Source organism: Sphaeramia orbicularis, chromosome 16 (assembly GCF_902148855.1).
Source record: "Sphaeramia orbicularis chromosome 16, fSphaOr1.1, whole genome shotgun sequence".
Taxonomy (NCBI): domain Eukaryota; kingdom Metazoa; phylum Chordata; class Actinopteri; order Kurtiformes; family Apogonidae; genus Sphaeramia; species Sphaeramia orbicularis.
Genome location: NC_043972.1, coordinates 34,136,993 through 34,159,725, shown reverse-complemented (window position 1 = coordinate 34,159,725; position 22,733 = coordinate 34,136,993). Strand labels below are relative to the sequence as shown.

At 38.9% G+C, this 22,733-nt stretch overlaps 3 protein-coding genes across 3 annotated transcripts; 1 reads left to right on the top strand and 2 right to left on the bottom strand.

The window, feature by feature from the left end:
* Nucleotides 1-23: 23 nt before the first annotated feature.
* Nucleotides 24-6,708, bottom strand: mboat7 (membrane bound O-acyltransferase domain containing 7). Its single transcript, XM_030157575.1, is given in 13 exon segments — nucleotides 24-1,433; nucleotides 1,436-1,772; nucleotides 2,605-2,778; nucleotides 2,872-3,024; nucleotides 3,262-3,416; nucleotides 3,916-4,021; nucleotides 4,023-4,069; nucleotides 4,195-4,253; nucleotides 4,256-4,320; nucleotides 4,434-4,507; nucleotides 4,509-4,564; nucleotides 5,602-5,681; nucleotides 6,578-6,708. Coding segments are annotated over 12 exon segments (1,383 nt in total). The 5' UTR covers nucleotides 5,675-5,681; nucleotides 6,578-6,708; the 3' UTR covers nucleotides 24-1,349.
* Nucleotides 6,709-7,380: 672 nt separating this feature from the next.
* rps9 (ribosomal protein S9) lies at nucleotides 7,381-9,852 on the bottom strand. Its single transcript, XM_030157576.1, has 5 exons — nucleotides 9,801-9,852; nucleotides 8,835-8,947; nucleotides 8,629-8,751; nucleotides 8,273-8,459; nucleotides 7,381-7,635 (listed from the first exon to the last, which is right to left on the bottom strand). The coding sequence occupies exons 2-5, from the start codon at nucleotides 8,929-8,931 to the stop codon at nucleotides 7,458-7,460; spliced, it is 585 nt and encodes a 194-aa protein (XP_030013436.1). The 5' UTR covers nucleotides 8,932-8,947; nucleotides 9,801-9,852; the 3' UTR covers nucleotides 7,381-7,457.
* A 530-nt stretch (nucleotides 9,853-10,382) lies between these two features.
* rbfox1l (RNA binding fox-1 homolog 1, like) lies at nucleotides 10,383-22,140 on the top strand. The gene is given in 13 exon segments (XM_030157058.1): nucleotides 10,383-10,731; nucleotides 14,249-14,485; nucleotides 17,648-17,827; nucleotides 17,909-17,962; nucleotides 18,045-18,057; nucleotides 18,060-18,136; nucleotides 18,230-18,299; nucleotides 18,406-18,465; nucleotides 18,878-19,025; nucleotides 19,114-19,153; nucleotides 19,247-19,314; nucleotides 20,851-20,932; nucleotides 21,025-22,140. Coding segments are annotated over 13 exon segments (1,161 nt in total). The 5' UTR covers nucleotides 10,383-10,644; the 3' UTR covers nucleotides 21,070-22,140.
* Nucleotides 22,141-22,733: the final 593 nt, after the last annotated feature.

Below are 22,733 nucleotides of genomic sequence, written 5' to 3'. Positions count from 1 at the left end.
ATGGAACAAGTTAAAACAGTTAAGACAAGCACAGTCAGTGTTTAATGACCAAAAAACTATAATTCACAATCATCATTGAATAGTAAGAAAGGGAACTTTGTTTTTAGGGTTGAGTTTTATAAACCGAACAGGAAAGGATTAACAGGAATGCATAAAATCAATCAGTAAAACATATATGACAAGGGTGTAAAACTAATTCATCCCAGACACGTACCCTTCAGGTCTGCACATAGCCATACTCATATGAAGACACGCAACAGTGCAGGCAGAAGTGACTGAAACAATGTTTGCCATGTTTTCTGAGACTGTTCACAGTTTGTTGCGGTTAGAGCTTTGTAAATAATGTGATGTTATCAACACAAGTGAATCAAGATGTTCTATTTACTAATTTAAGATTAAGCTCCAATTAAACACAACCAAAGTGTATGTTTTACACTTAGTAAACATTACATTGTAAATAATACAATATTTTACAAAGCAGTGTGTTGCATTGCACATCACTTTGTTCATTTTGGATGAGAGTTGGCTGTGCTGTTACTCATGACAACTGGCAGCTTATAGTTATGATATGCAACATTCTGTATCAAATGTTTGGTCCCAACCCTGAATGGTCTATGATGGCAGTACAGATATTGTGGCAGTGAATAGACAGTGATTATCACTCTTTCACAGATAGATTACAGCTGTAGAGACGTCAGCGTATGTTCCTGATATGATCTGAATTGCTCACAGTTACAAGAAACACATCAGCTAAAGACAAAAAAAAAAAAAAGACTTGGAGCAAAACATGTTCCATTAGAACACAGCTGATGCTCACCATTTGCTGGTGAAACCAAAGTCATAAGGTACCCGTCTGACATCCCCACTTTAGTAGTTAAATCCTTAGGTGTAAATGTAATCTGGACCTTGGTTTGTGTATCTTAAAACCTGTTTGTGAGGTGGCATCTGGGCAAAAAAGCCCATTTTTGACCAGTGAGACAATTTCGAAACATTGAAAAGTGGTTTCTAAAAATAAAGTAACACATTTTTTACAGTTTCGTGGGTAGTAATGAGACTATTCACACTGTATCTGTTACTCCATTACAAATGAAGCATTCACTGATCTTAGACACTCCTCCATCAGTGCCTGACAGAACTTATACATGTTGTATATGTGGGGAAATGTGTTTTAGCAGGCTTTACAAAAAAAAAAAAAAAAACCACACTGCCTCCCAACTTTTGTTCGTCCAATTCTAATAAGAGAGGCTTGAGGAAGATTAGCAGATCTGTGTGATGTGTGTCGCTTGGAATACAAGTAATACAATCGGTGTTGGAAACTGCAGTCTTAAAACGTCCAAATAAAATCCACCTCATCCTTTCTGTTCAGTCCATTTTTGCTCCAGTTTTTTCTTCTGCTTGTCCTTGTTCTCTCCCTCACTTCGTTCCTCTTGTCTACCCTCCTCCCATCCCTTTTCCCTCCCTTCAGGACCCTTCCTACTATTATACAGCAAATGGCGATGATGTGCATGGTAAAGTAGATGGACGTCCAGTAGTTGATGGTGTCAGAGGCCTTGAGCAGCACGAAACCCATGCACATGTAATCGTAGGCTCTCATCTTCAGGAACCAGTGGATCCAGTCAAAGATGTTCTGTCCACCAGGGCCCAGTTTAGCTCTGACAGAGGCCTCCATGGCAGACTCTGCTGCGATGCACAGTGGGATAGTAAGGAAGGAGAGGTAGTAACCTGCATGTAGACCATGCCAGTAGGCACTGATGAACATTGTCCAGCCGGCTCTGAGAATCAAGAGAGGCAGGAGTCAGACATTCAATCCTGTATTATCATTCCTTTAAGGTGAAAAAGGATGAAGAGTGTTTGTGCAAAACATGACATATGATGACTGTAATTCAACATCAAATAACTGCTAAATGTTCTCTGCAGAAAATAAATAGCAACAGATTTGATCATTTCAGGTCTAATATTTTTTATTTTGAGACAACAAATAATTATGTAAAAATATAAGCATTTATTTCTTTGTCGCTTAAATCAGGCCACAGTATGAAGGACTTTTTTCTTTAAAGAATTTGGAGCAAATTACAAGTTGGAGGTGGTGATGTCAACATTATCCAACCGTAGTGTATTTTGTTTAAAGCATAGTGCTAGCCTTTTTCTCTTGGCATTTGCATTAGGCTTCAAAATGGCCAAAAGTGGTTCATTTATCAACATTTATGTACAAGTTCCATAAACATATGTTTATGAACCAATCTACTTTCTACAGTAAAACCCACCGTAAAAATCTCATGGCTGTAGGTCAAGGGAAATGGGGTGTCGAAGACCATTTTCCAGTATTATGTACTAGAATGACTTGCAAAGGAACCCCCACTTTGCCCCCATGGGGGCCCACTGATCTGCCTTGGCGGAGGTCTGCGCTCTCCGAGTGCTTTTCTAGAAAAGAGAGCGCAGACCTCCGCCAAGGCTATAAAATCATGTAAAATGTTTCAATATATGTAAAGCTAGAGATACTGGCACTTAGAGGTGTTTTAGGAAAGAAAAAGAGTCTCAAACTGGACACTATGCCTGTACAATATAAAGTTGAGCCACTGGGACACAGATTTTCCAAAGCCTTACCTCAGTGTGTAAGCTTTGAAGGGGGCGTTGGGGTAGATGTAGTGATGCAGCCACCACTGCACCGTCATGTTCCAGTAACGCATGCCATGCCGCACTTTGACACAGAAGTCAGTGTTGTAGCAGTCAATGTTCTGTATGGTTTTGAAGTCATAGCTCTCTTCAGCAGGACCAGGGCTTGTCAGAGGGAAAAAATAACATAAAGTGTGGTGTTAACCAAACTTACAATATGAATTTTACATTTTATTTCCACAGATAAAATACTCTTACTTGTAGTTGACAGTGGGTCCGCCTCCAGGTTTAGATAATGCTTTTTCTGGATAGCAGCCGAGACCTGCACTGATACAACCAGCCTCGGCTCCACACCATGCTGCGTAGAAACGCATCCGAAAGACAAAGAACACCACAATCATGTAGAAAAACCTGACAGAGAAAAAGAGGACAAAGTTACATGATGCATCATTATTTATCTTCTTAAGGTGTGGAGAGATTTCTGACAAAAACTAGTACAGACGGACTGCATGTGACCAAATCTATAGCACAATATAACAAATATTTAGAAATATTTATCTATTACCTATTCTATCTAACTTGATTTAAGACAATCCAATTCCTAAATTTGCTAATATTGTAGCTTGCACCTCTTTATTGTTACCCTACCTGAAGAAAAAGTTTTGATCCAGGAACTCCTCTGTGCGAACGTAGGCCAAAGGAAAGACATAGTTAACGGTGAGGAACAGAGCACCGTAGACAGGAACCAGTTTCAAGCGCTGCAGGCATGGAACCCGACCGGGCAGAGTCTGGGGGCTGGGCTGCTGCAACCAGTCAACATATGTTTGGAAGCGAAAGAATGGGCCTTTGGGAAAAAGGAGGGATAAGACAATGGGACAAAAGTTGTTTGAGAGGGCAGTGACAGACAAAAATGAGATTTAGGATAATGCAAGACAAAACGAAGAAAAAAGGGAACAACAGAGGTACAGTGTGGTTCAAATAAAGAAGGTGTTGATGGATAGGAAAGAGGAATAAGAAAAGAAAAAGGGAGGAGTGTTGTATGAAAACTAGAATTTGAAATAATACTTAAAACAATATGGACTCACACAATATTGGACAAGTAGCGGAGAGTGAGACAAAGAGAGAACACAGTTAAAATTGATGCAAATGCAAATGAAGATCAAACAACATGTACATGAATAATAACATCTTACACACACACAAAACGATGTTTACCATTTAAAGATCACTCAAACGTCTATACTGACACGGACATGATATATTAGACACCACATATAAGTTCAGACAATGTCACACACTTACCGTCATTATACCCACATAACAGTAGCTATAGGACAGAATATCGTAGAGAGTTGGCTCCTGAGAAAGGCCACCAATGACAGGCGACTTTGCAAAGAGCTCACTTCCCTCTTCTCTCTGTGTGGAAACTGTGCACCTCATTGGCTAGACTGACCATCTAACCCAAACAGTTAAAAAAAAAAGAGAGTGCAATCACAAAGTGTAAATATGTTGCTGTCATATATGCTGCTTTAATAGACCACACTGATTTCTCCACTGTGTAACAATACTGTGAAGCTGTACCTTCAGTGTCAGAATCAGTTGGATGGCATTGGCAAAAGGGGTCGGAGGCGGAAAACCAACCAGGTGACTAGCCGGAAGAAGAGGAGGTAGACAAAGGTCCAGCTGAGGCTCAATGCTGGCGCATGCCTTGTGATCACAGAAAAATACAATTAACGGGTTTTATTTTAATACATAGCTACAGAGGAGTTATGGTAAGGTTATATAGGCTGAACATTAATAGCATGGATATTTTCTCTCACCGCCAGCTGCTCTTTATAATAATCCATGTTCCAATCACTGTGATAAGAGAGTGGAGTGTATGGATGTGACAGGTGGGTGATTGCAATAAAGAGGCCTAGGAGTAGAGCTGCACCCTGCTTCACAGGAGGACCTGTACAAATGTACAATAACAGAGTTAGAATGGAAATGCATCAGATTACACATTTGTACAGTATTGCCTTTTAAATTAGATAATTATTACTTTAAAGGCTAACGTAATTCATTTTTGTGAAAGGCTGTGTGTAAACCTGCTATTCATGGGATTTTCAATGAAGAAAATAAATGCTGGTTTTAGGTAAGGGAGTTGGGATGTTGTTGCAGGATACTGTTAAATTCAAATGAGCACTTGCCATTTCTGCTCTGGAAACTGGCTTTGAATACAACTACTGATGCGTTAACCAGGACAGGTGCATCCACACATGCAAACAAAAGGTCTTTATGTAGACATGGCATGAGATGTTTTCCAAACAGCCTGCAATAAAGATGTCTCACACACAAACTGTACAACAGTTAAAAATCCTAATACTGCAGATGACAGTAGCTGCAAAGTATACCAACATATTGGATGAGGTTAAGGGTCTCAAACTCTGTACAAAGAAAGATTAGCAAGGCATCCTTTCAATGTCATCCATGACCTCCCCCAAACACCAGATTAAATATCACTAATCCTTAAGAGACAAGAGGCTATGAAGTAGAATCCACTAAGAAGATTTCCATTTCATCAAAGAGCAGGTCCAGTTTCTTACTAGAAATGATAACACATTTGCATAAAAACACTCTGATGGGAAAAAAGAAACAGCATCAGAGTGTAGGATTTCACCTCCAATTTACATACTAACAAATAAAGAGAGCTTGTTTCACACAGACAGATTAAAAAAAAAACATTCAATAAGATGCAATGACCCACGGCAAAATACGTGGCCCATTTATTCAAGTAGTATTTCATTGATTCATTCATTCATCTCCTGAACTCGCTTCATCCTCTCTACGGTTGCGGGGGGTGCTGGAGCCTATCCCAGCTACCTATGGGCGAAGGCGGGGTACATCCTGGACGAGTCGCCAGTTCATCACAGGGCCTCAAGTAATATTTGTATTATGTTATGATGTATCTATTTGAGTCTTGATATTGATAACTGATATAATACTCACTGAGGTAACGGAAAAGAAATCCAATAGGGATGGAGGCAGCAAGTACTCCTAAGTACACCAACTCATCAGACATCTCTGTGCTGCAAAAACAAATCATCACCAGTGTCAGAAAAACATTACAGGAGTAAGTGGTTAACGCCACAGTGGAAAACATGGCTAATGCAATATTGTCTTGTTTGTGCAAGATCAGTACGAAAAAGTTAGAGGTAACAGTTACTGATAGTGTGATGCTGTTGATAAGCTATGCCACTAAGGTAAGTGTTTTACAAAAATAAACAAATAAATAAATAACACTAACTCAAAGGTGCGGGATTGAGTTTTGTGGGGGAAATGATCTGCTCATTTTAAAAACATTTACAACCTTTGTTAGTCACTGAAAGGGCTCCACTATTACTTCAGGTTGTCTAGAAATTTGTAATAAATTGGGACATGGCTAATTCAGAGGAACCAAGAGTGTCAAATATGGACGGTGCATTTCACAACATAGCACTGTTTTCACAACACTGTTCAGAGAAAATATTAAGGGATTTTCCGGTGTATAGTACTCAACATTAAATTGTAACGTTATTGCAACACCTCACATACCTTAAATTATATACTAATTACATTACCACCAGGATAATCTTAGACAATTTTCTAAGAAACAGACTTATGTAAGAAAAACGAAAAAAAACAAAACAAAACAAAACGGAACCTGAAACTGCACTTACATTCGTAGACTGGCATCTACATGTAAGCTATTTTCTGGTTTAAATGCTATAACGACCATTAACGTAGCCTTGCAGAGGATTATGACAAATGGTTTACACATTTGACTGAAACATTACAAACTGTGTAGAGTATCTCGCTTTACTGTAAGAATTAGTGAGACTAAACAAGCTATGCTAGCATTAGCGTAAGTCCCTTCTAAACATTCATCAGCATAGTGACTGAGATTAATTTGCTCATTGGCGGTGTGAAGCTTTAGAGTACTTACATTTATAATGTTTTAAGTCACTACGATGTAATTACTCCAGTCTCTCACGGAGGCTGGAACCCCACCTACTGCTAAGCACACATAGCTACTTTAACACTAAACATGTACTTTACTTCCGACGTGATGACGACAGAACGCTACAGGTGGACGGTACCATCACTTCAGATTACAAGGGGTGAACTGTTACATAGGGACCTCAGTTTTTCCAAACACCATTTGCCTGTAGCATAGTGTAACAAACTGCATTTAATCAATGACAGAAAAGTAACCATTTGAAATAGTCAACTACAACTCTGATACTCCTTTTAGGGGGTGCCACTGATTTGCTGATTCCATCCGACTATCCCCTGCATCCTCTTGCACACAGAGTACCTGCTTGCCCTCCTCCACATCCATAAATGTTTACTTCTTGCCTGGTAGCTCCTACCACTGCATTCATTACTCATCTTCTGTAAATGTCCGAACCATACAGTATGGTCCTAGTATAATAATCTGGAGTTGCTGCCACCACTAAAATTACAACTTAACTTTGCTGTACCCTACCTTTGTGAAAGTAAGTAATAAATTAAAAGCTGAATTCATATATTTGCTTCAGTCCATTAATAGTAGTGGCAACAAGTTAGTTTTCCATGCATAGCACTCTGCCAATTCTAGGTAATACATGACCTGTGTATTTCACCATTCATAGAGTATCATTATATTTGCCTGTAGTGCATCAAGTTTCATCACATTTCAGTTGTGTCTTAAATTCCAAACTGTTCCTACAGCAGTGAAACATTCTGAAGAAAGGCACAACTCCGTTATTTGGTCAGAACAACCATTTTATTCAAATGGTAACATAAACAAGCAGCGTTAACACACTCCTTGGATAATGTCCTTCTTAATCTTCCTCCTCATCATCAGCTCCTCCAGCTCCACCCTGGCCCTTCTTGGCGTTCTTTCTCTTGACGCGGCCTGGGCGTCCACCACCATATGGTGACCTCAGAGAGAAGTCAATGTGCTTCTGACTGTCCAGACGAACCACGAAGGAGGGGATGTTCACCACCTGCTTACGCACACTGCAGAAGAAAAAAATAAATAAAAATGAGACTTGACAAAAAACACAAATTGTGTTCACATGTACCAATGTAGCCAAGACAGATCATTTATCTTTAAAATATGTTCCCATTTTTGATACAGGGAACAACATCACTGCACATCCCATCTTTACTACACTGGTGATGCATTTGATGATTAGTCATGCTAGTGCACTACTACTGACATTTACTGCAGGCTTCATTGACGAGGAATTCGTGACACCACAGAAAATCTGAACATATAGCTTAAATCATCAGCCTGAGTATTCAGTACACACTTCACTCTAAACAATATAGCGTATACACGTTACACTAAATAGTGTAGTGTATACAAAATTGCCCGAGGTGCAATCCCCCATACCTTACCTCAGACAGCCACAACACCAGTGGCACAGTCCAAGCCCTCAGTGGCAAGATTGGCTCTGGGCAATGTCTACTGACAAGGTATACGGTTTTGATACCGAATTGACCTTGATGATATTTTAAACTGATCTCAGCGCGTTGTGTTACAAGTTGGTGGTCCTCTGATGGAAGAGGAAGCATTAAGACGGTTGCATGAGTCTCAAGACTTCCAGTCTTTCAAGATTTGATGTTTGTTTTAAGAGGAGTGTTTGCTTACCGGATGTGTCTCTGGCGAATGAGAACACGAGCATGGTGGATACTCTTGGCAAGTCCAAGCTTGAAGACCTGTGTCTGCAACCTCCTCTCCAAGAAATCCTCAACCTTCAGACCCAGGATGTAATCGAGCTTCATCTTGCCCTCGTCAAGCACACCAATTCTCACCAGACGCCTGAGCAAAGCATTACCTGGGAAACCACACGATAATTACTCAACTTAAAACATGCTTGGTCTGCTACACAAATAGGCCAGACTGGCCTCATTGACGAGGAATTCGTGACACCATAGAAGAGTCTGACAATTAAAATTTAAATCATCGGCCAATAAACAGACTAAAGCTAGAGACTGGATATGTACCTTCAAACAGACGCTTGGGGTCCTTCTCATCCAGAGTAAGCAGCTCTCTGGCAGCTTTGCGGATCTTGGCCAAGGTGAACTTGACCCTCCACACCTCACGCTTGTTCCTCAGTCCATACTCGCCTTGAAAGAGAACACTTGTCAGCCCAGGATGTTACAGAGGGTGACCAAACGCATTTCAACCTACAACAAATGTCACAGCTTACCAATGAGTTTTAACTCCTGGTCAAGTCGTGACTTCTCAAAGGGGCGGCGGGGGGTGACATAAGTCTTGCGACAATTATTACTCCTGGCAACGGGCATGGTTGCTTAGAAGTGCCTGCAATATCCAAAAGCAGACAAGATTAAACTTACACATGGACAGTCATTTCAGGTGTTAAAATTCAACTTTAATCTTTAAAAGTAAATTCTCACTCAAAAGTTGTATAAGGTGCAGTCTTGGAAAATGTAGAACAGATTTTAAGTACTATCAAATGAATATGTATAAATTTATTTATTTCCCATTATGTTACTTTAATACCCACCCTATGGCATTACTGCATCTCAACAAACTTAGGTGAGAGAATTGCACTATTGTACAATTCAGATAAATACATGTCAATCAATTTTAATACTATTTCCAGACAAATAGTAAAGTTTTGACATATGAATAAATGTACACTGATACATTTAGTCTTTACTCCAATATATTTTAGCATCTTCTGCAAATAATTCAATTGGCTAACTAATTTAGTCTAAAGCAATATTTTAAATAACAAATGCCGGGTCATTACTCGCAACATGATTAGGCTAACCGTACTGTGGAAACGCTTGCTTTTCAGCAGACTATGGTGGTGCAGGTCTTTAAGACATTTACTCCCTACAACAAATATGCATCTTGAATTGCAACACATGTAAATAAATTATTTCTGTAACTTCAGAAAAACTTAAAAGCACCATTAGCCATACTACTAGGCCGCGCCTGCCCCGCACCACGTTGTTTGGCGTGTTAGCTTAGCATAGTTAGCCTTTCCCTTCAACAGTCAACTAGCCTTCTGAACGACAGTGAACATTTTAAGACACGCTCGCTTTTCAGAATGAGATTTCCTTCACTGTATATGACGTTTTGGGCACTTTATAGCTCGCAAGTGTCGATTTAAGAATTGGAATCAACATGACGATCGAGTACATACCTGTCTCGCTCAGGCTCGCGCAGTAAAGAGGAAGTATGATGACGTTGCGCTTGCTTATATTGGTATCTCCTACACTACATTTCCCATGATGCTTCTCTCCTTCTGAATGGATGTCGATTGTTAGTCTTGTCACACTCTATTGGCTGAGTTGGAATTGCAACTGATAACAATCAAAGTACTACCTTCAAATGTACGGTATGTTTTAGGCTTAATTTTACATTTTAAAATAATCACATTAAATTTGTATTTTATTTACCCATTCAAATACCTCAATAAATAATAAAATAGTCTGTATGGTGGCAGAGCACACAAGATATATAAATGGTCCATTGAGCTATTGTGATGTTGACATCCTCACTTAATCCCTGTTGAATGGGATGTTAAAAGTAATAGTAGCGAGTATAAAGTAAACTTGCAGGACAAAGTGAATTAGAGTGAGGGTGGTAAGGTGGTATACTCAGAGAGAAGGACACGGGTGACTATTTATATAACTCTGAAATGGGACCCTGAGCATGTGTTTCTGTCTGTCAGGCTGATCAACTGATGGACACACAGAAGCCTGCTTGCTTCCTCTTTCACTGCTCTAAATCCTGTCTTTCCCAGGCAGGACACGGTGGACTTTCATCTAGTTTTGCCTGAGTCATCTACAACTTTATCAGAGTCTTAATCTTTCTTCTCTCACCCTATTGGATCATTTTTCTTTTTCCATTTGGATTCTTCTTTTTTGTACCAGACAGCCTGCTTACTTTCTTGTGTGCTTATTGGCCCTTCCTTTTCCCCTGCACTCCTCCTTTTCCTCCCATCTTCCACTGTTCCCTGTCTCATTCTACGTGGTTTTTGGGCTATGCTCTCCTCACCCACTGTGATCCTCCAGCCTTATGGACTGCCTGTCTATCCACAGACAACCACATGCTACCCCAGCATAGTTCAGGTAAACTCACCTTTATTCGTTGTGTGAAATACAAAGTCCTCACCGACTCACACAAAAATGTCTGCCAGGAAGCCATGAACTTTGAGTGTTAATACAAGATGGTCCACAATAACAAGAGAGTGGATGTGTCAGTATTAGCCAAGTGATATAATAATATCAGTGAAATGATTTGTGATGGCAACAGAGATGTTAAACTCATTGTATCCAGCAAAACAAAGATAAAATTAAGTAGAAGAAATCCCCCTTTAGTTTATGTGTCACATGTCATCCTATTTGGTGTAATGTTGCATTCCTTACCAGCGAATAGAAAGAGTAGAATGATCAATTAAAGAGGCCTGATGGGAACTTGGTGAGGGACACTGTGAAATATATTTACTTAATAGTAAGGACACATTATGGGATATCTTTAGTCCATAGGTCTGGTGATATAAGTTGCCTGTACAAGTGTCCCTGACATACCATTAATGCCACAGTGTGTCTGGTATCTCTCTACCTTGTCTCTGTGCTTCACACCAGCTGTATTTTTAGCCCAACTCTCCTGAGCAGATAAACAACAAGAGATTCTGTCACCTATCTTGTTTTCTGTTGTCAAGTGGACCTAAAATAGGTGTGGAACCTTTGTGTTGTGCATTTTTGTTTAGACTACTTTACGTCTAAAGGGTGAGCATTTAGCCATCAGTCACAGATAATGTCACAACAGTGTAATAAATTAGCATAAAAGGCTAAGTAAAGATATATGTGACTGTTCTTGTAAAAAAAAAAAAAAAGAATAACTTGATTGAGACAATAGCCCTATTAGTTTGTCCCTTGATAAAAGATCAAATAATTTTTATTAAATGTGAAAATATTCAGAACAAAAACTTTGTTTCTTTAATAAATGTCTTTGCTTAAGGAGGTATTACCCTTAAATTACAACAGAAGTGTACAACTTTATCTTGCAACACCACTGTGACAAAGCAGTAAACAATCAACATTTGTCATAAATGCGAGTTGTATAATTATTAAGGTTATTGTATGTGATAATTTGAGGAAATAATGTAGCAAAAGATACATGACATGCCTGCTTTATAAATCAAATAACGAAATAAGCTGTATTTAAATGAATGTCAATAATGACCCATTTTACATAAGTAACATAAACTGAGTGCATCTGATGTTAAAAAAGATTCTGGAAACAGTTAATAGTTTATGAAGAAACTCATGAAGGGTTATGTCGAAGTTATACTGAAATTATACAAAATATTTTAAAAAATATATGTGGTCCAAGATTTTGTGTTGTTATTAGTGGTTGTTATGATGACAAACAGCAGCATCTGGTGATTAATTTGGGTCAAGGACGTTTGTCACATGTCAGTCTCCATCTCTCTCCAGTCCTTCCTGTCTCTCTTCATTATAAACTATCTAAAAAAACTTTTCACAATGGTTTAAAGAGACTGAATGTGCAATTCAGGTTTAGAGAATGGAAAAGGGAATATTCGGTTTCACTTAATGAGGTGCATGTTTTTACCGTTAGTATCTTGGCCGGCAGTAAAAGGCCACATCTGCAGTCACTGTCGTCCTGGTGAAAATCCTGTGGCAGCTGCTATCCCAACAGGCACCTGGCTCTGAGCCGTTGACCTCTGACCACCAATTGACAGCTGAGGAGTGAGAGGAAAGACAGAGGGAACAAATGGGAATCAAAAAAAGGACCGCAAGGAGGATAGAGGGGCACGGTGTCTGTGAGGTTGCTGACAGTGTGATACTGAATCAGGCCCAGTAGACGGTACATACAGTCTGAAAATACTACACAAGAAAAGAAATCTGACAGTGATATCTAACAGGGCATGTTATCTGCATTCCTGTGTCTGTTATCCAGGGTGAGACAGTCTGACATCACTAGTTGCATGAGATAAAAGTGATCCAGTGCTGGTACAAGCATTTGTAAAAATAGAGTGCAAAGTAACAGACTGAAGCATCACGCAAAAGCAGGAAATCTGTCCTCATACTGTGTTTTCTAGAAGATCTAAAAAAAAACTGTCTGAACATCAACACTTTTTCTTTGGCTGCCCTTCTGAAAATATTCTGCACTTTTGTTTCTCTAAACTGTAGTTTTCCTCACCTCCTAAGAATAACAGCTAATCAGTAGACATACGAGACGTTATGAAATGACAGAGCACGGACATTTAATTACAATAAATCCCTCTAAATTATAAAGCTGGCTGACAAACGTGTGGCATTTTGTTTGGAAGCCAACACACATGATAAGTTTATCAGTCTCTAACCCTCATCTTGTGTTGATACTCCTTTGAGGGTAACATTTTCATTACAAAATCATGGTGATAAGAGTGTGACATTAATGAACAATTATAAAGCAAGATCCCACTTTATACAGTCAGAGTATTTGTTCTGGATATTGCTATTCTTTTGTTATTAAATATTGTCTGAATTAGAATGTGAATGTTCTTTTATGATTCCTGAAACATTTACAAGCATGTCACAGCTGTATTTTAAGAGCTTAAGGAAAAACAGTTGTTAGAGTATCAATGTCAGTAATTGCAGTTCATTTAGAAACGTACATGCAGAGGAAACGGACGTCGGACTCTCTTGGGTGTTGTATTCATAGAGTTAACCTTGAGAGTGACATTCTGTACTCTCCAAAGCAGCATTTACAATCATAAATACCTCAATGTAGAGGTACAGCTCTGTCTGTTGTGTGTGTGAAGTGAAGGCTGGGGGGGGGGGGGTGTGAACAAGGTGACTGACAGTTACAGATGACCACAGCTGGTGTGTAAACCCCCCCCCCCCCCTCCCATCCACCCCCTCCCCACCCCACTGGTCCCTTTTGCTGTGGCAGTCACCAGATGTGATTGGTGGATGAGTTGAACTTATGGTGCAGTGGGCGGGTGGTCAGCGGGCATTAAAATGCGGCAGTTGTGGGACAATGCTTTAGGGATTGAGGAATGCAGTGAAGGGGTAAGACAATGCTTTGTACTTTAAAATGGATGATTCACTTAAACAAACTTTTCTATTGAGTGATTGTTGACTTGTGTTACTTGGTATTTACATCAAATGTACGTAGTCTCCTACATTTTATAACTTAAGTGTTTCCCAAAGTGAAGGAGGTAAAATCTGGCAGATTTTCTCAGGTTTGAGGGTGGAGTTGATTATTTTTCAAGTGTTTTTTCTTCACTTACTTTAACGCCAGAGGGCAAAGGCCATATATTCAACTTCCTTCTTTCAACAGTGGCAAGTAGGACACATTTTTGGAATTTTTTCTTGATAAATGACAAATGAATTCTAATGAAGTTTACATGTGAGAGAAATATTCTTTTAGATGAAGTATTTGTACTGGACACACACTGTTTCTGTTGTCATCTTAATGTGACTTGTGTGTCATTGTGTATTTGTAAAAGGGCTCGTACAAGCCAACTGGACTGAAACTGATACAACATTTGATGCTTAGTATGTTTACACCACAGACATCTGATATCATGTTGGGTATCAATGGTTGATCTCTCTTCCCCTCTCTGTTTTTTAGGGAGGCCCCACTCAGGAGGCCGGCCCCGGCAGTGGTGACCCCACCCTGTCGCAGGTCTATGCCCCGCCTCCCTCCTACCCCCCACCAGGTCAAGGTCCACCAACATCTGCGGGCAGACTGCCCCCTCTTGACTTTAGCTCTGCACATGCCAGTTCAGAGTACCCTGAGCATCCCCAGCTCAGAGTCTATCAGGGCCCTCAGCACGACGGGGCTGAGACCCTGGCATCCAGTAACACGGTAAGGACCCCAATGGAATCTAAATCATGACAAGATCCTCATATACCAATAAATATGATCTGTATTAGTTCAGGGAGTTAATGTGACTACAGGTAGCTCATCTACATCTCCTATCAGAGGAACACGTCCAGATAGAATTTCCTTCTATATTTAGAGCTCCACCTCCATGGTTATGTCCATGTACGGGAATGTTGCTGACACAAGTTGGGGACAGCTGAGAGGGGATTTGTTGTTGAAACGAATCCCCACTTTCCTTCTCCCCTGTGTCTTATTTAGCTGGTAATAAAACAGATCATCTTTCGAAATGATAGCTGTATAATGTTTTTACAATGAAGTTTGTGTCCTGTAAGAGGAAAAGCTGATGCAGTGTTAAAGGTATTATTGTTAGCCTGTGAAAAGAAACACTAACAGGGATTGAAATGTATTTATACAAAATTTAAAACAAGTATTTAATGCATACATGTATTTAATTAAGAGATACAAAATATGTTGTTTTTACCTGCAATGCAAAAAATCAACTAAATCTGTGATATTTGTCTGCAGTTTCCTTTTAACATTTTTTATACAGTTGAAAACATTTGCCAGCACAGTAAATGTTTCCAGTAGAAATAAACCTTTTTCAAATATTTTGTGTAAAATGTTGCATTTTTCTTCATTCTAGTGCAGTGCACACTATGCCACCCTTTCCTTTTCCAGTGAAATCCTCATTTGTGTAAAAGAATTGAATTAATTGACCTGGAAACATACTTAGTTATTATTACTGTACTGAAAAATTTTTCCACTTTAAAACAACAGAATGTTTTAGACCCTGCTTCAGACATAATGACTTTATAAAATGGAGTAAACTGTAACGTACAGTAAGTGTCATTGAGGCATGAAAACCAAAGACAGTGGTGCACAGTGTGATCTGTGCCCTGCTGCTGCAGCACATTTTTCTATCTCCTCTCATAAATGGTGTTTTGTGGCCCCATCTATATATTTTATTACTAGAGCCCCTGACATACATGGGTCCCTGCTGATTTTCGGGGAAAGTTGAGACGTCGCCATGGAGGGGGGGGTCAAAGGGGAAGGCTGACCGGATGACCCCCTTTTCCTCCCCTGAAATATCGCACAGGTCCAGAACACAATTCTGCATCGTGACATGACACCACCACCACCCACCTCAACCCTGTCTCCTGTCTCCCTGTCCAGTCCTGTCTGTGGTGTGTGGGCGGATGTGATGGTGTGACTTTGTAGTCTACTGTCATCAGCCATGGCCAGTGTAGTGTAATACAGTGGCTGCGTGTGTTTGTTTGTTTGTTTGTTTGTAAAAGCACCCCTGTGTGAATGTGTCTCCCCACAGCCCCTCTGTCAATCACCAACTTATAATGATGTCCCTTGACAAATGACCTTTAACCCTTGGCAGAAAAGCAGCACCGTGACCCCAGACTGACCCTTGTGGAACGTTCAGTTCTGATCTCTGCCCCCCTTGCCTCCCCCCACACCCTCTTCCTCTCCAAGCTTTTTGCGCACCTTCTTTGCCTTGTTTATTTGGTTTAATTTAAGTCTTCACTGCTGCACTGAGGCCTTTTGTCTGCCTCTTAGTACTAGAATGCTAATAATTCCAGTCTTCACATCTCTCTTTTTCAAATATCAGTAGTTATTTTTCTCTGCTTTATATTTTTTTCTTCCATTCACCCTGCTCCCTTGCACTTTTCTCTCCCTCACTGCTGAAGCTCACTGAACTTTTTTGCCTTTCTTAAAGATCTTTCATTTTCATTTATTGTTTGGACTTAATAATTTGTCTTAAAAAGAATTTAACCTTTTTTTTGCGATGGTTGATGATGCTGGTTTACCAACACATACATGCACATCCATGTGCACACACTAGCATCGTGGTGCATTGTGGGATAGTGAATGTTTTGGTTTTGGCACATTAGTCCTTGAATTGTTCTGCATGGGGCAATTTTAAATATCAACACAGTTTTATATGTATTTTAATATTTACATTTGAGGTTTGGGTTTACACACAACTTGGCTGAATGCATTCAAACTAAATTTCTTACAATTATGCAGTTTTTAAAAATGTAGTACATTCACTTTGGTTGGTAAGTTATATCTAATTGTGTGTTTTATCTGGTCTAAAAAGGACCTAAGGTTTACAAAGTTGATTGTAGCTTCAAACAGCCTGAAATCATCTGAAAATAAATGTGATGACTTAGAAACTTCAGATTATTGGGATCCATTTAGTGGAATATTGTACCTGAGGCTACGTTACAGGGAAGATCATCACCATAACTGTGAAGCATTACGTTGAAGGTTGGTGGAGTACAAAACAGAAAACTGAGGGCATCATGAAGGAGGAGAATAGAGTTATGTGGATATTCGGGATAGCAAATCCTACTACCTACAAACTAATGTGGTGAAATTTCCCATTATACAAAGTATTTAGGATAACTGAACTAACAGAGAGAAAACGTTTCATGAACTAACATAAAAATGTTTGAAAAACTGAGTTTGATGCATTTAGCCCAGCTATATGTGAACCTTTAAGCTGTATTTGACAGTTAACAATACCCAACAACTTTCTATAAGGCAACTGAAGCAAACTTTTCCAGATGGGGACCATAAAACTTTAACTCTTTTTATCACACTAGGAGCAAGCATAGTGTAGACCTATTTAATCTGTGTATCATATACTTAGTGAATTTTGCATTAGCCTTCATACTCTTCTACAGGCATGTATTCAAAGACGCCTCACTAAAATGGAGCCCTTTCACGCCTCCTCACATTTGCCTGAGAGGGATCACTGGTTGCTGAATGCTCTTTGACCTTGGTTTGGATCACCTGACCTCATGAATTTTTTGTTTGTTTTTTGCTTAATGCCATGTGATGCTTATGCAACAGAATCAGAGAATCTCTGAAAAATGTTGCTGATTTGACTTTGAATTGACTTTATGATTTTCTCAAATTTTTTTTCCTGCTTTTCTACTGATGCCCTTTCCTGTTTTTCTTCACTTCTACTCTCATCTCATCTCATTTCATCTCATCCATATTCTTCTTGTTTTCCATCTCTCTGTTTTTGTTTGTTTTTCATGTCCATGTTCTTGTCCATTCTTCCCTTCACACGCTTGCCTCCTGTCTTTCTCCTCCTCCTCCTGTTTCATACTTTTTCACTGTCAGGAGGATGTCTTGGCTCCTGTGACCTCTGACCCCCAGTCTCTGAATGTGTCGGTGTCATCAGGGGGTGGAGCAGGCAGTGGAAGTGAGGAGGAAGGCTCAGGCAAGACTCAACCCAAACGCCTCCATGTCTCCAACATCCCGTTCCGCTTCAGAGACCCTGACCTCCGTCAGATGTTTGGGGTATGATTTTCTCCCTTCTTGATTCAGCGTCATGGTACATTTATACAATTATCATCTTATACTGACGAAATATTATTTCAGCAATTTGGGAAGATTCTTGATGTGGAAATTATCTTCAATGAGAGAGGATCTAAGGTGAGTATTGCATCAGAGCAAAAAGAGATTGAACAAAAATGTTAATTCACAGAAAAGTAATCATGACCATGTAATTGTGCAGGGCTTTGGGTTTGTTACTTTGAGAGTGCAACTGAGGCGGACCGAGCACGAGAAAAACTCAACGGGACAATTGTAGAAGGGAGGAAGATTGAGGTAAATGAGGCCTTCCTACCATTTGTGCATTTCTTATTCATTGTCCACATATTTATCCTTTATTCTGCCACTTGTGCTCTTCTGTCGCCCTAGGTTAATAATGCTACTGCAAGAGTTGTTACCAAGAAGCCTCAGACGCCCCTGGTGAACGGAGAGATTTCAAGTAAGACATATTTTATCATTTCATGTACTGTATGTTACATTTTTAAGAGCTGAGGATTCTGGGAAGTTTTTTGACAGTGAAAGAAAAACTTTTTTTGTTTTTGTAGCTTCAGGCTGGAAGATTAACCCTGTCATGGGTGCAATGTATGCCCCTGAGCTCTATACAGGTAGGTACAATGGACAGTTTACTGATCAAAGATTCAAGATGCAAAGATTTTTATTTTGTCAGGTCACATGATGCACAGGACATACAGAGAATTGAGATATCATTTCCCACCTTGTAATTAAAAAAAGACATGCAATTTTGGTGATAAGAATAAGAATAAATAGGTAGTATAAAGAATAAACTATAATAGAATATGAAGTGTATATGTAAGTCTATTTACAATAGCAGAGAGAGAGAGATCCATGAGTAATGGATCAGAACAGCATCAGATATGACAGTTAACTCCATTCATTCAACTATATATTGGCATTGGAGTCTCGGGATTTAATGTTTCCAGAGCGTCATGATACAAGAATAATATCAACAACAACAACAATAATTATAATAATAATAACTATTATTTATCTCTTTAGTTGCGAGCTTCCCGTATCCTGTAGCAACCCCCACCCTGGCCTATCGGGGCTCAGCGCTGCGAGGTCGAGGCCGAGCCGTCTACAACACCATCCGTTCTGCTGCTGCTGCTGCTGCTGCTACACCTGCTGCTGTGCCTGCCTACCCTGGGTAGGACTATGTCCAGCTCCCAGTGCATGTTCAACACCAGTGACAGCGTTTCAATGTTTGTCTTGTTGTCTTGTCTGTTTTTTTTCAGGGTGGTCTATCAGGATGGGCTGTATGGAGCAGAGGTTTATGTAAGCTGTACACCACTAACAGGTTTCCCATTTACCTTAATTAAAAATATTGTTGTTGCGGTAATCATTTAATGTGATGTCTTTTCTGTGCAGGGTGGTTATCCTGCAGCTTACAGAGTGGCCCAGTCAGCATCTGCTGCCACAGCAACCTACAGTGATGGGTAGGCAGACATAGCATGCACAATGCAAACATAAACTAACGATAAAACATGCATTCACATCCACAAATACTCCATTGTAAGTAAAAGTTTCGCATTCAAGAAGGTTGGATCAGTAAAAGTTGATAAGTATTAGCACTTAAAGCATGAAAGTATTCATGCGGTGAAATGGTGTTTTACCATTTTAACCCATAAAGACTCAGTGGTACTTTTGTGTCAGTTTCCAAATGAATATTTCTCTCTATTTAACCTTTTTTAAGTGATTTATCACCATTGATGATAATATTATACTCAATATTTTGCATTTTTCGCTGTAAATAATGTATTTTCCTATATTTAATTTATTACATTTGAAATAGATGTTCATGAAAACTCAGAGTAAATTCAACAAATATTATATTACAAACTGGGAAAACTGAAGAAAAAATGATTTTTTCAGCAAAGATATCAGTAACTTAACATAAACCAAGTGTCCCCATCCACTGTCATTAATCAAACTCCATGGGTTGTACTGGTGAATCAATGTTGTAGAAGATGACGGTGTTTCCACAGTAACTATGGAGCCTCTGAACGTCCAAATGGGTCATATCTGATGGCCATGAAAAGATGACAAACTGCATTTAACACCAATTATTTACATGTATTGATAGGATTAATGGATCAACAGGTATTAAACACTTTAGATCAGTAGATGCTTTTGGTCACCAGTGGATGTTTGGGTCTTTATGTGTTAAGTTCATATATATATGTGTGTATATATATATATATATGTGTGTGTGTATATATATATATATATATATATATATATATATATATATATATATATATATATATTATATATATATATATATATATATATAAATAATGTTATACTGTAGTGTCATTTAATCTGCAGCAACTCAGACTATAAGATTGCTGCTTTTGTAGTCTTATACAGCCTTTAGCTTTGTTGTTTTTACAGGGTTGTAATGGGGGTGTGTCCTTATTTCTAATAAGATATATGCAGGACATATGTGCACTGTACTGAAACATACACAACATCCTATTTCTGTCTGAAATGCTTGACCACATATTCCCCAAATTTGAGGTACATGTACTTTAATTTCATGTTATACATCTTTATAATTCTACTCCACTTCATCTCTGGGGCAAATATTGTACATAAATATTGAATAAATATTATTCTATTACATTTGTCTGATAACTTTAGTTAGCTTTCAGATTGCAGATAACAGATTTCTGTGCAGTGAAAATGTCAAATCTCCAAATGTGGTGACTCATGTTTGTGATGCCGTATGTCTCTCTTGAGCTGACACCAGTACATTTCTAAATATTTAATCTGTACAGTAAGACAAACATTTCAGTTTCATTTCATTAGTGTGTCTATTGTGGAACAGACCTCAGCGACATGACTATGTGTTACCACAGACAGTATAACTCAGTGCTAAATTAGTGGAATGTGTTCTCATGACCTCTGCTTATTTAAAATTGTGTTCATGGCTTTTCTGTCATCGTGAAACTTACATCTGTCTTCACCAGATATGGAAGGGTTTACGCCACAGCTGCAGACCCCTATCACCACTCCGTTGGACCAACAACGACATATGGAGTTGGCACAATGGTGAGTGGAGTGGAAACATGGTGAAAGCTACTGTATTTGGTTACATGTGCAGCAGACACTGATCACACCTGGCACGCCGCCTCTGTCAACAGGCCAGTTTGTACAGAGGAGGATACAACCGCTTCACCCCGTACTGAGAGGCCTCACATGGGGAGAAGATGTTTCTGTTGAACTCTGGGACGACAACTGATGAAACAGACGCTGCAGGACAGGTTATGAGACCCTTAAGCTTTGGAAACTTGGTGTGGACATGGGGTTCCCTCCTGTCTGCATCGTGAGCTCTCCTCGAGAGACTAAACAGACTGAAGTTGTAAATACTGTAGGACCCGTCACTGACTACTGAAGAATATTTAACACACGGAGGGGGATGTTTTGTAATGTATAGACTGTCGCTTAAGACCTGTAAGTGATTTTGTTTTTTCTGAGATTTAATATTGGTAGCTATCAGAGCAGAGGAGAAAATGGTGCAAAATACTGTGAGAATATTAAAGATTTGGATTTTTTTTTTCAAGTTTCACGGGTCAGACTGTACAAAAATGAACATTTGTGCAATGCTAAATGACTTATTTTTGATGCCAGGTATTTACTGTTTGAGTGTGAGGTTCTGTGTGTGTGTGTGTGTGTGTGTTTGTGTGTGTGTGTGTGACATCAGACAGTATTGTTCAGTCCTCCAGTGATCTGAGAGACAGCTGTGACACTGGTACCATTACGACTCCTTATCCCATCAATTGAATCAGATGAACAGAACTGAAGTTTGTCTGGATGTAGTTGGATTTTATTTTTTTTTTTAGCCTTTCTAACAATCTACCTCTCATACATTTCAGCTGTTCATACTGCTTCCATCAGACTTCCTGTGTAGTTGTCTTTATTTGTATTGTTTGGTAAAGCTTTATTTCCATTTCTATTTTCTTTCATCTCAGTCCATAAATCCTAAAAATAACTAACATAGCTTCATATTCTGTTTCTATGACACCAGTGCTTACCTTTTCATCCACAGTCAGAAACACAAATAATGTAAACATTCTGTTACTCTATTCTTTATCTAATGTCGCCTTCTTTTGCTCTTTGCTCTCATTTTTTCCTGTATTTTTTCTCCTTCCTCACTCCTGACTTCTCTTCTTTATTATTTATTGTTGATCTTTTCTTCATTTCTGTTGCACTCTTTACTGCTGTGTGATGTTTACTTCTAAATAAAACTGTTTTCCCTCTTCTCTTTTTCTGTCCTTTATTGATTCTCATGTTTTTTGACACTCTATTCCTCATTTCTTCTTTTTTTTTCCTTGGCTGCCTTCTGTTTCTTTACAACTCTACTGCTAAACAGACCTCAACATGTGCATAATGTATATGATAATACACTGATGATGGTGCTGTTAGTAGTTTCAGTTGCTTTTTTTGCTTAATATACTCTCGTTCCTCTCTTCTTACTCTGCATCACAAAATAGATTTTACTTAAACCTAGTCTGTCTTTCTATTTCTGTGTATTCTCTTTACTTCTGGTTTAATTAACTTACTTCACACTCTTCTGTAGTTTTACATAGTCTAACTTTCATTTTCATTGTCTTTTTTTTTTTTTTTTTACTTTTTTTCAGACTAATCATTATCACTCTGTTGCATGATACATTATTCTTTATTCTGCTCAGTTTATGCTATTTACACTGAACAAAAATATAAACGCACCACTTTTGTTTTTGCTCCCATTTTTCATGAGCTGAACTCAAAGATCTAAACTTTTTCTATGTACACAAAAGGCCTATTTCTCTCAAATATTGTTCATAAATTTGTCTAAATCTGTGTTAGTGAG